Genomic DNA, 16,783 nt, shown 5'->3' with positions numbered 1-16,783 from the left:
GGGCTACAGTCCATAGGGTCGCGCAGAGTCGAACACAGCTGAGCGCACACACCTGCATGCTCTGTGCATGCCTCCTGCTCCAGCCCATGGCAACACTGATCTTTTTACTGTTTGCACAGTTTTGCCCTTTCTGGAATGACAGAGGAGTTGGAATCAAACGGTGTAGAGCCTTTTCATATTGGCTTCTTCACCTTGTAATGTGCATTTGTTTCCTCTAGGTCATTTTATGGCTTCATAGCTCATTTCTCTTTAGTGCTGAGTAAAAGTCCATTGCCCAGATATACCGCAGTTTATTCATCTATTCACCTGTTGAAGGACATTCTGGTTGTTTCCAGGTTTTGGCAGTTTTGAATAAACTGCTATAAAAATCAGTAAGCAGGTTTTTGTATGGATATATATTTTCAGCTCCTTGGGACAGGACCAAGGAGCATGATTGCTTAATCATATGGTAAGTGTATATTCAGTTTTGTAAGAAAGGACCAGGTTTTTAGTATTATTATTATATAATATGTCATCTGTCTCCTATGCTCAAAATCCTGCGAGTCCCTCTTGGTTCACAGTAAAAGTCAAAAATCCAGAGGAGTATACAAGACCCTACATGATCTGACCTGTTCTCTTTGACATCATCATCCTCATTGCTCGCTGCTTTAATCTCACATGCATGTATGTGTGCTAAGCTTCAGCCCTGTCCAACTCTTTGCAACCCTTTGGACTGTAGCCCCCCCGGCTCCTCTATCCATGGGATTCTCCAGGCAAGAATACTGAAGTGGGTTACCATGCCCTCCTTCAGGGGATCTTCCCAACTTAGGGATAGAACCCAAGTGTCTTATCTCCTGTGTTGGCAGATGGGTTCTTGACCACTAGCACCACCTGAGAAGCCCTGCTTTCTTCTTGCTCTTCCTTAAATAAAGCAGGTTCCTTAAATCAATGAGATGCATTTCTTTTATAATGGTGGGGGGAGGTACACTTTCTAAAAGTTGTCAGGGTAGTGACATTCTAAGTAGGTTTTTTCTTTATTCTCCAAGTGTTTGGTAATGATAATATATTACTTTAATAAGAAAATATCTTGAAAGATTCCATTGAAAACAACAAAATAGACCTTAGGGACTTAGCAGTATCTTCTCTTTCTCTGTCTATAACACTCTCCTACAGACATCTGCATGGATAATTCCCTTAGTGCCATCTAATCTTTGATAAAGCATTGCCTTCCCAATGAAGCCCCATCAAAACAGCATTCTTTTTGCAGTCATTCATATTGCAGTCTCTGGGGAAAGAGAGGGGGCGTTAATAGCTGGTACTGTGGCCTTTTCTCTAGATTCAGAGATGCCTGGGGATTTGACCTCTCTACCTTCCTCTTTGTATCAAGAACTCAAGTAATTGATAGGAGTATACCTAAACTTCACCCAAGAGAATTCTGCTGAAGTTACTAGGTAGCAGAACAACCACCAGTATGCATTTTATTGTTGAGACTGTTACTGGTGGGAGTAGCTATAATGGAGAATGAGTGGCAGCTCACGGCATGTCCCTGAAGGGGCTACTCAACTAGCGAGATATAAGCCTGAGAAGTGGTCCTGCCCACTCAGCATTGTGGATCATTGCCACATGCTCCAGGGATGTAGTGATATGTGGACATCAGAGATGGTTCAGGAGTCAGTCATGAGTTCTACCCTGCTGTGTGTGCTCTTTGTCACCACTCCTGTTTCCCTTCTCAAAGCTCAGTAGTACACTTGGTGCTGGGTGAAGCCTCCAAAGCCTCATGAGTGTAACTGTCACCTGGAACCTAAGACCCTGCTGCTAGTAGAGAGCAGTAGGCATTATAATTCCAGTCCCTGTACTGAGATCTAATTTTTCTCTTTTCATGGTTCACTTTTGACATACTATATAATCTGGGTATTTATCAGTTTTATTGGTCATGCTATGCCTTCTCTCGCTAGAAGCTAAGCTTCATGAGGGCAGGGATTTTTGCTTTTTTTTAAACTAATGTATCCACAGCATCTAGAACAGTGCCCAGCACACAGTAGCACTAGGTGCTTAATAAATATTTGCTGAATAAATGAATGAGTGAACAAATGTTTGTGTAGTGTTTCTTCAGTGTCAGGCATAAGAAAAGGTAAAGAGAAATCAATAGAATTTTTGCCCTTATATTTCTTTTTTTTTTCATTCAGTCTTACTGAGATATAATTGACATATACCCTATATAAGTTGTACAGTGTAGTGATTTGACTTACATACACCATGCAGTGATGACCATATTAAGATTAGTGAACCTCTGTCATCTCATATAGTTACAAAAGTAAAGAAGCAGAATTTTTTTTCCTTGTGATAAGAACTCTTGGGATTTACTCTCAGACAACTTTCATATATAACATAGAGCAGTGCTAACTATATTTATCATGTTATACACTACATCCCTTGTAGTTATTTATCTTTCGACTGAAAGTTTGTATATTTCGATCACCTTTATTGAATTCCCCCTCCCTCATCCCTGTGCCTTTATATTCCTTACAGCCTAGAATATGAATAAGGTTATTAGGGATTGGCCCTTTATAGAGATCCTTAGGGAGGATCCCAAAGTCAGATCATGAAAGAGGGTGTTGGAGAAATCTGTTTCAAGGGAGGGTTAGATTTTAGCGATGACAGTATGAAAGACACTTTGAGTTTAAGCACTGTATTTACATACATGAAGGGAAACTCTTAGGGGAGATGTTATGTGTTGGGATTGTCCAAAAAGCAGAATCCCCCAAACAAATCGTTTACACCAGCGGTTCCCAACCTTTTTGGCACCAAGGCCCAGTTTCATGGAAGACGATTTTTCCACAGGCCAGGGTAGAGATGGGGATAGTTTGGGGATGATTCAAGCATATTACATGGATTGTGCATGTTATTTCTATTATTTATTACTCAGCTTCACTTCAGATCATCAGGCACTAGATCCCAAAGGTTAGGGACCCCTGATGTACACAATTTAGTCTTTATTTTTGGCCCAAGGGAGAAGAGCAGGATCCCACCAAGCTCAAAGTAGCCTTAAACAAAATTAAGCAGGATTGCTTAACATTCATAGATTACAATGGTAAAACAATGAAGGGATTTTAGTTTTGTTCACACTCCATTATTATCTATGTAGGTAGTATTGTAGTCTTAGAATTTCAGTAAATGGTCATTGCAACTTGGTCCAGTATAATATCTATTAAGGTGGCAGATATTAATTGAAAATAATAATCCAGTTACATTTAATACATGGCTGGTTACATAATAAGTAGGAAAGATTTCTAGCCATGTGCAGATGGGCCTTTGTGTAATTTTAAGATTCTGTAGATGAATGTTAATTTATAAAAGAATTCTCACATTTTAAAATATCATCACATCTCCATGCCTATGCTCCTGTTGTTTATTTTTCCTGGAATGCTCATGCCCTCCCTGTCACCTCTTGCAAATTCCTCCTCTGTCCACCAGAATCCAGTTGGAGTCACATTTTCTCTGAGGCTTTTCTTGGCACTGCCTTTCTGCCATGAATTCTCTCCCTTAAGATTAATTGATTAATTGCTTTCTCCTCTGGGTTCCCAAAACATTTATCACGGGGTGTGGGTATTACTTATTTCCCTGAATCTGCATTTCAGGGGAGTCTTATCACCTTTGTTTTTCTGGCTGGCTCAGTCCCTGTCTCGTACAAGTTCAATAAATAGGTACCAAATTTGAAGCATTAGACTCTTTTTTAACCTTGATCACTGATTCATCTAGCAAATATTTAGCAAGAGCTTTTTATATTCCAGGTGCTGTTATGTCTTATAAAGATACTGAGGGAGAAAAAAATAGATGCCCCAATTTTTGGAAATACAAAACATAGGGTGATAAGAAAAAGTAAGCCATGCATAAAAGTAACTATTTAACATGGTTGAAAGAGTTATTTGGAAAGAGAAGGGTGTGTGTGTGTGTGTGTGTGTGTGTGATTACTTCATGCTGGTATTCAAAAATGTCTTCTCATTGACTAAAAAATTATTTTTCCTTGTTTAATCGCTAAAAAGCTGATAGAAAACAATGATTCTTTTGATATTTCACCAATTAGATTAAATTGTCTCCTAAATATCTCTCCCTCACTTTAACTGGGTGTTCTAGTAGGTTATTGGGTTAAAGCAATGCTCAGAGTTTTGCTGTTACTTGTCATACAGTCAACATTTAAAGTAGAGAAAAATTCTTTTGGTGCCTTAAGGTACAAATTTTATGCATTCCCTAGTTTTTAGAAAATAGTTTAAGTGATAAATTCTTTTCATGTTGCTACAAGTTCATTTCTAATTGCCATTGGGGACTTGCCCATAGAAAGCTTTTGACAAAAGTTAAAGATACTGTCATTGAAATGAAAAATCCAAACCGTATTTTAACTGAGAATTTTAATAAATTTGGTTAGCATAGTTTGTGTGTAAGGCATTTAATTGTATTTAAGCCAATAGTATTAAAAGAAAAAAAAAAACAACCCTCAAGATCGATTCTTTTTTCCACATTAAGGCAGAAAATGTTAGTTGTTACTAGTGTGAGTGACTATGGATATTTACTGACGGTCACCAGCATTTTTTCTCTTTTCATTTAGACTTGGATTATCACTTGCATTTATCTTCAACTGCTCCTATTTAATCCTCTCGTCCACACTCAAGGGATCTGCCGGAACCGTGTGACTGATGATGTGAAAGACGTTACAAAATTGGTAAGGAATGCTTTCAATTGCTCTGACTCTTGTACTTTTTGAAAAAGATTTCCTTTTTTTTCTTGCCCCAGATTAGTGTCTTTCAGAGTCAGGAGAGAAGTCACTGAGTTATCCTGAAGGGTTTGCAGAGAGCAGGTCAGGAGATAACTTGCGGTCACGGAGCATCTTGTTGGTCAAGCTGGCCGCCACGCCTCGCTTGAGGGACTTTGTTTCCTTGCTGGCCTCTTCTTCTCCTTTGCAGGCAGCGAAGGACACTGGCGAGGCTCTGTCTGCTGATGTGTGAGCACTAGCTTGCTCCCCATTATCTCGTAGGCAAGCTTCATTTTCCCTCCACACGTCTTCCTGCTCTTCTCTAAGGAGCCTAACAAAAGGAGGTCTGAGCTGCTCATTCTCCCGTTTCCAACCTCTCTAAGACTCCGTTACACGCGGGTGGGTGTTTGCCCCCTCAGTAAACACAGCTGGAGTTGTTTGTTGCCCAAACGTTGACCAGACACATCTCCCACACCCATCCGCTCAGCAAAAGCCGCTTTTCACTAGTGCGCCTTCCCCACGGCCAGCCTCATGCCAGCTTCTCTCAAGACGCAGACCACAGAGAGCGGGGCGTGGCAGCCTCTGAAATGGATTCCTCCCGACCCTCAGGATCTAGCGGCAGTTGTACGTGTTCATTGGAACAGCATTGTTTACTTTTGGAATGAACACACTTTGAAACGCCGTTTTGTAAGTTCCTGATTTAAACGAGCCCACTGGCACTCAGTTATTTGAATATTGTTTCGAGAGCAGAGTGATGTGAGAACAGGAACAAAATGAGGGTTGTAGTATGTAAAAAAGAAAGGAAAGTATATTTGTTGAGATATGTATCTTTCCTACTTTGATATGCATTTCCTGGTGTATATGGTATTATTTTGGGTCATAGCCAAGCTTCAAAACAGAAGTTTAATGCTACGATCTGAGTCTTGCTTAGCTTAGTCTCAATGTAGAAATAAGAATATATGCATACAATAAGAATAAGAATATACACATACATGCACACACACACCCACCGTGCAGATTTCTTTGGATACCTACAAAGTCCAGGCTTAAAAATATTCTCTGGTGCAGTATCTGAAGGTGTATCAACGTGTTTTATTTGAGGGGCTGGTGATCCAAGCACTGTAACATTTGCCTCCTATATGCCCAGCTGGGTTTAAGGATGGGCTGGGGGAAGTACTTTTTTCAAAACATAGATCATGATCCTTTTCCTCAAGTTGCTCCTTAGTTTGTGAGCCAAGGAACTATACTAAGGAGAAAACATTTATATTCAAAATTTGGTATGGGTCAAAGGCCCTCATGAAATGTTTGTTCGATGGGTAAAGTACGGATGTTCATCACTGTGCAGCAACTAAATTATCTGTGACGTTCATGAAAGTCACAGGTGTCTGGGCCCCACTGTTTAAACAGGTCTGAGGAAGGGCTCTAGGCATCTACATTTTAAAGATATTCCTTAAAGGAGATTTAAGAACCATTGTTTTAGATGGTTTATGCTGTCAAAGTTTAGAGACCAAAATATTGTGACCTTACTTTAACCTCATTTCTTATTATGGCCAGTTTTATCTACATTGTATCAGTTCAATTCAGTTGCTCAGTCATGTCTGACTCTTTGCGACCCCCTGGACTGCAGTACTCCAGGCCTCCGAGTCTGTCACCAACTCCTGGAGCTTGCTCAAACTCACGTCCATAGAGTTGGTGATATGATCCAAATATCTCATCCTCTATTGTTCCCTTCTCCTCCTGCATTCAGTCTTTATCAGCATCAGGGTCTTTTCTATGGAGTCAGTTCTTTGCATCAGGTGGCCAAAGTATTGGAGTTTCAGTTTCACCATCAATCCTTCCAATGAATATTCAGGACTGATTTTCTTTAGGATTGACTGGTTTGATCGCCTTGCAGTCCAAGAGACTCTCAAGAGGCCTCTCCAACACCACAGTTCAAAAGCATCAATTCTTTTTCTTTGACACTCAGCTTTCTTTATGGTCCAACTCTCACATACATACATGACTACCGGAAAAACCATAGCTTTTTCTATGTTGTATGGGTTTACATATATGTTAGATTAATGCGAGTCTCCAAAATAGACTTAAAGTAGGTCACAGCTGGGACATTAACAACTCTTAATGGGGCTGTTTGTGGAACCATGGCGCTACAATGAGCAGAGGAGATAGGAATTTGTCCTAGGCATCCAATTTCAAATATGCGAGCAAGGAATCACAGATGGAAGGTGATGGTGTATCTGACCACAGGCTAAGCATGTCCAAAATTAAAATGGCATTTAAGAAAAATTACTTGTAGTCAGTATTTTTTGCTGTTTGAAAAATGTTACTTAATAAGCACCACTTCCTGTGAAATGTCAAACCGATATTTTCACGTGGCATAAGTAAGTATTGTAAGCACCTTCCAAGATTTTCCGTTCTTGTCTTTAACCATCTGCTTATTTTCAGTCTGTTACCTATCAGTTGAAAAATGCAAGAAACTTTGAGAAAGAAATGCCTGGAAAGACATACTTAGTAAAATATTAATATAATTCCTTTCCCCAGGGGCAAATGTAAAATCATTAAGCTGAAAAAAAGTCTTTTTTCTCCCTTCCAGCAACTGACTCAGAGGGGAATTTTTTAATTTCAAGAGTTGATCTAAATGAAATTAGTGTGTTTACTCAAGATTATTGGGGGAAAAGTCAAGTTAATAACAAAAAAGGATTTAGAAGATCACTTCTGATTGAATGAAGACCTACTTAATGCACAGCCAGTATTTCATAGAGTAGGAAATTGAAAGATATAAAATAATCCCTGGTCTCAGAGTGTTTATAATCTAGTTTGGGGCCAAGCCATCTCTGAATATATGAAAGCAGATCACTAATACACAATAACCACATGAAAATGGGTGCTATTTAAAATATTTTCTGGTAAAGTATAGGATCCGACTTGTACTAATTTTTTGGTTAGAATGGATTTTAGCATCTGACAGACATGCTCTTTGACCTTAGATAAGAAATTATCTTTCTAAAGCTCAGTTCTTCCCAATTTTGTGGTGTAGATGGAATAAGAGAATGTGTGTATGTGTGTATATATATATGCACATATATATATAACCACAGTTATTGTCACATAATCTCTCTGTGCCTCAGTTTCCTCATCATTATAATAGATTAATGGTACAACAGGGGTTAGCAGTGCCAACCTTCTGGCAGTGGAAAATCATCTCACAGCCTATAGCTGGCCCTCTGCATATAAGGTTCCTCCCTAGCTGTGGTTTTTGCATCCACGGATTCAACAAAGGTGGATTGTATAGTAGTGTAATACTATTGAAAAAAAATAGGAGTATGAGTAGACTCACGAAATTCAAACACGTGTTGTTCAAGGATCTACTGTACTTAACCTCACAGAGTGATTTTAAAGATTAAATAAATTAAAAGGACAGTGCTAGGAACATAGCAAGTGCTTGCTAAATATTATGTTAGTAATTGTAGTACAGGGCCCCCTTGGTGGCTCGGTGGTAAAGAATCTCTCAATGCAAGAGACCCGGATTTGATTCCTGGGTTGGGAAGATCCCCTGGAGGAGAAAATGGCAACCCACTCTAGTATTCTCGCCTGGATAATCCCATGGATGGAGGAGCCTGGTGAGCTACAGTCCAGGGTCACAAAGAGTTGGACATACTTAGCAACGGAGGATAGAATGGTAGTGTGATGGTAGTGATGTTTGTGGGTCATAGGATACTGGAGCTGAATTTAGAGAATTTAGAATTTCATAAATAGGAAAACTGAGATCCATGGGTGGTGAGGTCCAGCTCCTGGTCCCACACCTGTGTTGTCTTCTAGGACAGCGGTTTTCAGACTGGCTTAAGAGACTACCCAGCAGCTCTGCTTTTATTTGTGTTTCTGGGTTTCTAAATAAGACTTGGGTGGAACAAAGAATTGAGCTTCTGGAAAAAATGTTTGCAAATCACATCTCTAAACTGGCGTTTTGTGGAATATTACTTGAGAACCATCCAATGACGATCTCTGAGGGTCCTTATGAAAAGTTTAGCCATCAGGGCCCTGCCTCAGAAATACTGGATTGCAGCTCATGGAGATGAGATGTAGGAAACTTAATGTGTTGGACTGGCGTCCCAGGTGATAGTCATTTGCATAGGTCAGGACTGCTGAGGTCATAATATTATACTTACAATATGAGGTTGTTTCCATATTTGAAAAGAAGTGGCATTCCCATCCTTAGCCTAAAACTCATTGATTTCACGAATTCAAATAGGGACATGAGTGACTTTTCAGTTTTATGGCTACAGGTAAACACAGCCTCTCTCTGGACAACAGTGGAGCAAAAAAGCATCTTGAAGTAGGTCAGGCTTACTGGGGTGTTTGATACCAGCTCTGCTGTTATCCAGCTGTTTGACTTTGGACAAGTAAATCTCTGAACCTTTCTGGGATTCAACTTTTGGTTTTGAAAATGAGGAATTAGGACATAATCAGTAGTTCTTAATCTAGAATTCATAAACTTTCAAACTCTTTCCAATGAAATTCCAAATTATGCTTGCTGTGTGCCTTATGTGTTTCTGGTGGTGGTTTATTCGCTAAGTTGTGTCCAGCTCTTGCCATCCCATGGACTGTGCCTGCCAGGCTCCTCTGTCCATGGGATTATCCAGGCAAGAATACTGGAGTGGGTTGTCATTTCCTTCTCCAGGGAATCTTCCCAGCCCAGGAATTGAACCCGGGTCTCCTGCATGGCTGCTGCTGCTAAGTCGATTCAGTCGTGTCCGACTCTGTGCAACCCCATAGATGGCAGCCCACCAGGCTCCCCCATCCCTGGGATTCTCTAGGCAAGAATACTGGAGTGGGTTGCCATTTTCTTCTCCAACTCCTGCACTGCAGGCTGATGATTTACCAACTGAGCTCTAAGGGAAGCCCTGTGTGTGTTTCTAAGAACATGTATAACTTTTCATCTACTTCCCAGAGAAGTCTGTAACCCTCCCCCCAAAAAGATAAGAACGCAAATTGGATAACTTGGGAGGCCCATTTTAGCCCTGAGATTCTCTTATTCCATAGTCCTACTTCTTCAGATTGTACGTGTTGGAATAATCCAGTTATGCCTTGACTAAAGGAGGTTATATCAGATTAGATTTACTTGCTTTTCAGACATAACATTTGTACATTTTACCTGAGAAAAAGAAAGTGGGTTGAGAATACCTTTTTACCCTTTGCTCATTGTAATTTATTCAACTAAAATCATTTCTTCACCAATGCTGCCAGTTCTGCCTTTGCTGTAGGTGGCAACTTGCACTCTGCCCACAAATCTTCAGTTTGTTTGCTTGGGGTGACTCCCATGTCACAGAAGCGTATTTGTGACTTCACTGTCATTTTCTTTTTAATTTCTTCTTGGACATTTTGTATTACACCTATAGTCCCCATGGTTTCCATTTGAAATTCTTCCGGCATGTTTACTCAGCATAATAGTTCATCTATTTACAGAACATTTTGCTTTGTTACTAAAAAATGTTGCAAGACTTGTGTTAAATGGCAAACTCAGACCTACCTAAAGAAAGGGTATTTGGGAAGGGGGTGAATCAAACTTTAAAAACGTGTATCTTTGGGGTGGTTCAACTGCAGCTCTTAATGACTGTGTTGATAAAAAAGGAATCCAAACATTGAAATAGATCAAATTAGTTTTTCCTTCTGTTCTTTCTACTGTTTCCTTCATTTTTGATAATTTTTCTTCGTCTGGGGGAGTTTAATTGAATGTGACTTTGCTGCTTTTTGAAAACATTTTTATCTTTATCTGTTGGGTAATTATTTGTCTTCCTTAAAATGTTTAAGGCAGGTTGCTGTTCTAGCCCCCATCTTGTAAAAGTGGAAATCACTGTCTTTTCAAGGTCAGTCTATAGATCAGTAGGGTAAAGTCAGAAATTTGTGGCTTTCCTGGTCTTTCAGTAGGCAATTATTTTAAACAGATTAATACATGACTCTTACAGTTTGGCATAATAGGAAATTATAAAAATATTCTTAGATAACAAATTTCGAACTTCAAGTGGACAGTTTTGAATAGTGCTGAATTTTTATTCTCTTCAAATACAATGTTCTTTGGATAGAATTACCACTGCATTAAAATGGAGGATTGGAGTCTCTGTGTCTTCCCATTTCCAAGTATATCTTCTCTTTAAAAGCAGAGGCCCCCCATAGTTTTGTTTGACCATTGAAGAACAACAGTTTGATAGCTGGATAGTTTTTAAAGTTGATTTTTTATTAATTTGCAATATTTAGCATTTTACTTTCTGCTCCTGCAGTCGGTAGGGTTTTTTTTCCCTCTATTTAAAGCTAAATTTTGGACTTAAACAGTATTCAAAGGACAGAGCATATTAGAAATAATATTTGTAAAAACTGACTAGCTATGTTGCCAAGCATGTCAATCTTATCATAAAGAAAATGTTGTTCTTCCTTTGTAAGATAAACCACTTAGGTACAGTATCTCCTGCTCCTTGACTTTTTTACAGCAGATATTATTGTGTGAACATCCAAGCAACACGCAAAGCACTGTCTGTGGATTCTCTGTTTTAGTCATTGCAGCCCTAGGAGGTAATGATTTTGTCTACCTGTGTATTCTTTACCATCTGGGTCAAAGGGAAGCCTGACTAATGCACCAGCGTATTGATTAGGCAGCTGAAGCCTAGTGATGGTTAGTAACCTGCTGATTCTTACCTGGAAACTGGGAGATGACTAGAGGTATGAACCCATAACTGCTTATCTCTGGAACACAAGAACCCAGTTCATAATTTATGATGTCTTAACATGTCAGTATCAACTGCAGTTTAAGAACAATCATTCTATCCTCTTGAATTGTATTTCCTAGGTAGAAGTCTCCTTATTTTATGATTAGGAAATTATAGTACTACTTAACAGGAGTCATCATCATAAGGTATGTTTATGAAGCAGACCAACATTTTAAAATTAATTTTTATTGGAGTATCGTTGCTGTACATGTTGAGTTAGTTTCTGCTGTATAGCAAAGTGAATCAGTTAAACATATATCCCCTCTTTTTTAGATTTCCTTCTCATTTAGGTCACCACAGAGCATTTAGTAGAGTTCCCTGTGTTAGATGGTAGAGATCAAATGTTTTTAATCTCTTTTATTTGAAGGAGACAAGGATCATCTAAACTTATTTAGGTATTGTTCACTGAGAAAAGATGACCCAGAAAGTCTTGTGAGTTGTCATGTTAACTTCTTCTAAATCACTGACTGAGTTATTATTTAAAAAACAAAAAAGCAATTGACCCGGTGAGATTTTTAGTCAGTATTAACAAGAAATGGCTTATAAGGGGAAATAAAAAGGCAAAAAGCCTTGTTCTGTTATTTCTGAGGACTGAACAACCAGTGTTACACTAAGCTGTGGCATGGGAGGAAACTGAGATATTACTGGGATATTTTAAGTACAAGCATAGAAGGCTTTCTTTGCTCTTAGAATCAGCAATGATTCTTAAACTTCTCTGCGTCACAGAGACTTTGAGAACTGGACTCTTTTCCTCAGAAAGGTCAACTATGTGTGCACTGTTTTATGTAGGCTCAAAGGAATCACGAGTTACTAACATTGCATTTTGATTCTTATCAACATCTTGGCAGAAACAACTGAGACAAGGATCTCACTGAGGACGTCCAAAAAGCCACTGATTTCACAAGACTGAGAGACCTCAATGATGTTTGGATCTTGAGATCCAAAGCTTTTAGATCAGTGATCTAGAGGGGGAGTTAAATGTTCTGACTTTGAGTTCTTTTTCTCCCAAGTCCAAATACCTACAGGGCATGGTAAGCAGCCAATGACTGGCTTGCAAAGACTTTTTTGGCCAAGTTTTCAGCATTTCCACATGCTATTATAGCCACGGTAACTTACCCACGTCCAAGGTAAGAGAAACCCAAGTAAGACGGTAGGTGTTGCAAGAAGGCATCAGATGGCGCACACACTGAAACCATAACCACAGAAAACTAGTCGGTCTAATCACATAGACCACAGCCTTGTCTAACTCAGTGAAACTAAGCCATGCCCTGTGGGGCCACCCAAGACGGGCGGGTCATGGTGGAGAGGTCTGACAGTATGTGGTCCACGGGAGAAGGGAATGGCAAGCCACTTCAGTATTCTTGCCTTGAGAATCCCATGAACAGTATGAAAAGGCAAAATGATAGGATACTGAAAGAGGAACTCCCCAGGTCAGTAGCTGCCCAATATGCTACTGGAGATCAGTGGAGAAATAACTCCAGAAAGAAAGAAGGGATGGAGCCAAAGCAAAAACAATACCCAGTTGTGGATGTGACTGGTGATAGAAGCAAGGTCCGATGCTGTAAAGAGCAATATTGCATAGGAACCTATGTTAGGTCCATGAATCAAGGTAAATTGGAAGTGGTCAAACAGGAGATGGCAAGAGTGAATGTCGACATTCTAGGAATCAGTGAACTAAAATGGACTGGAATGGGTGAATTTAACTCAGATGACCATTATATCTACTACCGTGGGCAGGAATCCCTCAGAAGAAATGGAGTAGCCATCATGGTCAACAGAAGAGTCCAAAATGCAGTACTTGGACGCAATCTCAAAAACAACAGAATGATCTCTGTTCGTTTCCCAGGTAAACCATTCAATATCACAGTAATCCAAGTCTATGCCCCAACCAGTAATGCTGAAAAAGCTGAAGTTGAAGGGTTCTATGAAGACCTACAAGACCTTTTGGAACTAACACCCAAAAAAGATGTCCTTTCATTATAGGGGACTGTAATACAAAAGTAGGAAGTCAAGAAATCCCTGGAGTAACAGGCAAATTTGGCCTTGGAATGCGGAATGAAGCAGGGCAAAGGCTAATAGAGTTTTGCCAAGAGAACACACTATTCATAGCAAACAACCTCTTCCAACAATACAAGAGAAGACTCTACCCATGGACATCACCAGATGGTCAACACCGAAATCAGATTGATTATATTCTTTGCAGCCAAAGATGGAGAAGCTGTATACGGTCAGCAAAAACAAGACCGGGAGCTGACTGTGGCTCAGATCATCAGCTCCTTATTGCCAAAGTCAGACTTAAATTGAAGAAAGTAGGGAAAACCAATAGACCATTCAGGTATGACCTAAATCAAATCCCTTATGATTATACAGTGGAAGTGAGAAATAGATTTAAGGGACTAGATCTGATAGAGTGCCTTTTGAACTATGAACTGAGGTTCGTGACATTGTACAGGAGACAGGTCAAGACCATCCCCATGGAAAAGAAATGCAAAAAAGCAAAATGGCTGTCTGGGGAGGCCTTACAAATAGCTGTGAAAGGAAAAGAAGTGAAAAGCAAAGGAGAAAAGGAAAGATATAAGCATCTGAATGCAGAGTTCCAAAGAATAGCAAGGAGAGATAAGAAAGACTTACTCAGTGATCAATGCAAAGAAATAGAGGAAAACAACAAAATGGGGAAGGCTAGAGATCTCTTCAAGAAAATTAGAGATACCAAGGGAACATTTCTTGCAAAGATGGGCTCAATAAAGGACAGAAATGGTATGGACCTAACAGAAGCAGAAGATATTAAGTAGAGGTGGCAAGAATACACAGAAGAACTGTACAAAAAGATCTTCATGACCAAGATAATCATGATGGTATGATCACTCACCTAGAGCCAGACATCCTGGAATGTGAAGTCAAGTGGGCCTTAGAAAGCATCACTACGAACAAAGCTAGTGGAGGTGGTGGACTTCCAGTGGAGCTATTTCAAATCCTGAAAGATGATGTTGTGAAAGTGTTGCACTCAATATGCCAGCAAATTTGGGAAACTCACCAGTGGCCACAGGACTGGAAAAGGTCAGTCTTCATTCCAATTCCAAAGAAAGAAAATGCCAAAGAATGCTCAAACTGCTGCAGAATTTCACTCATCTCACACTCTAGTAAAGTAATGCTCAAAATTCTCAAAGCCAGGCTTCAGCAATACGTGAACTGTGAACTTCCAGATGTTCAAGTTGGTTTTAGAAAAGGCAGAGGAACCAGAGATCAAATTGCCATCATCCGCTGGATCATGGAAAAAGCAAGAGAGTTCCAGAAAAACATCTATTTCTGCTTTATTGACTATGCCAAAGCCTTTGACTGTGTGGATCACAATAAACTGTGGAAAATTCTGAAAGAGATGGGAATACCAGACCACCTGACCTGCTTCTTGAGAAACCTGTATGCAGGTCAGGAAGCAACAGTTAGAACTGGACATGGAAAAACAGATTGGTTCCAAATAGGAAAAGGAGTACGTCAAGGCTGTATATTGTCACCCTGCTTATTTAACTTCTATGCAGAGTACATCATGAGAAACGCTGGGCTGGAGGAAGCACAAGCTGGGATCAAGGTTGCCGGGAGAAATATCAATAACCTCAGATATGCAGATGATACCACCCTTATGGCAGAAAGTGAAGAGGAACTAAAAGCCTCTTGATGAAAGTGAAAGAGGAGAGTGAAAAAGTTTGCTTAAAGCTCAACATTCAGAAAATGAAGATCATGGCATCTGGTCCCATCACTTCATGGGAAGTAGATGGGGAAACAGTGGAAAGAGTATCAGACTTTATTTTTTCGGGGGGCTCTAAAATCACTGCAGATGGTGACTGCAGCCATGAAATTAAAAGACACTTATTCTTTGGAAGAAAAGTTATGACCAACCTAGATAGCATATTCAAAAGCAGAGACATTACTTTGCCAAGAAAGGTCTGTCTAGTCAACACTATGGTTTTTTCAGTAGTCACGTATGGATGTGAGAGTTGGACTGTGAAGAAGGCTGAGCACCGAAGAATTGATGCTTTTGAACTGTGTTGTTGAAGACTCTTGAGAGTCCCTTGGACTGCAAGGAGATCCAACCAGTCCATTCTGAAGGAGATCAACCCTGGGGTTTCTTTGGAAGTAATGATGCTAAAGCTGAACCTCCAGTGCTTTGGCCACCTCATGTGAAGAGTTGACTCATTGGAAAAGACTCTGATGCTGGGAGGGATTGGGGGCAGGAGGTGAAGGGGACGACAGAGGATGAGATGGCTGGATGGCATCATGGACGATGGACTTGAGTCTGAGTGAACTCCGGTAGATGGTGATGGACAGGGAGGCCTGGTGTGCTGCGATTCGTCAGTTCGCAAAGGGTCGGACACTACTGAGCGACTGAACTGAACTGATTTTCTTATGCATTTTCTCCCTAGTATCACTGAATATGATCAATCCTTAAGATAACCAAAAAAATGAAAAGATAGCAAGTGGGCCTGTCTAGTAATAGAGTGAAAGTGTTAGTTTCTCAATTTTGTCTGACCCTTTGCAACCCCATGGACTATAGCCTGCCAAGCTCTCTGTCCATGGAGTCTCCAAGCCAGAATGCTGGAGTGTGTTGCCATTGCCTTCTTTAGGGGATCTTCCCTACCCAGGGACTGAACACAGATCTCCCATATCCCAGGCAGATTCTTTACCATCTGAGCCACATGGGAATCCCATCGTATCACAAAATGACTTGTTTTGGAAGTTTTATGCATTTTCTAATCTGGTACAGTATTTAAATCCTCACACTCCAAACCATTTCTTTCATTGGAATAATTTGAGCTTTGATAAATTTTCCATCAATTAGGTTCTATTTCTTTTTAATTTTTGCCCTGAACTTATTTTACTAGGACAGTTAGGTTTTCAAAATCTGTAGCCATATCCACATAACCTTACCAGCAGGATGCTTCCTTGGAATGTAAAGCATGTCTCTGGTTTTTCAGCTTCTAATCTCTGTAGAAATATTTAATGCATGTTCATTACTCTCCCACTGGTCTTCTAAACTGCCCTGGTCTGTCTTCTCTCTTTGCTTCAGTGCATACTTCCAAACTGTTGCTGCTGCTGCTAAGTCGCTTCAGTCGTGTCCCACTCTGTGCGACCCCGTAGGTGGCAGCCCACCAGGCTCCTCCGTCCATGGGATTCTCCAGGCAAGAGTACTTCCAAACTAACCTTCCTAAATTGACTGTCATGTTTTCTTCCTGCTTAACACATTCAGTGTAACACCACTGCTTACACGAGGAAGTTATATCCAACTGAATTCTTAGTAATTTTCTCC

The 16,783-nt window shown here is 40.1% G+C and overlaps 1 protein-coding gene across 6 annotated transcripts in view; it reads left to right on the top strand.

Annotated features, from left to right (window-relative positions):
- Positions 1–16,783, top strand: part of KITLG (KIT ligand) — a 106,803-nt gene that overhangs the window by 37,229 nt on the left and 52,791 nt on the right. For all 6 annotated transcript variants that reach the window (XM_012159735.4, XM_012159714.4, XM_012159722.5 and 3 more), the window contains 1 exon segment: positions 4,583–4,696. In XM_012159735.4, the coding sequence (XP_012015125.2) occupies positions 4,583–4,696 (114 nt within the window).

Source organism: Ovis aries, chromosome 3 (assembly GCF_016772045.2).
Source record: "Ovis aries strain OAR_USU_Benz2616 breed Rambouillet chromosome 3, ARS-UI_Ramb_v3.0, whole genome shotgun sequence".
Lineage (NCBI taxonomy): Eukaryota > Metazoa > Chordata > Mammalia > Artiodactyla > Bovidae > Ovis > Ovis aries.
This window is presented reverse-complemented; position numbering and strand designations above follow the sequence as displayed.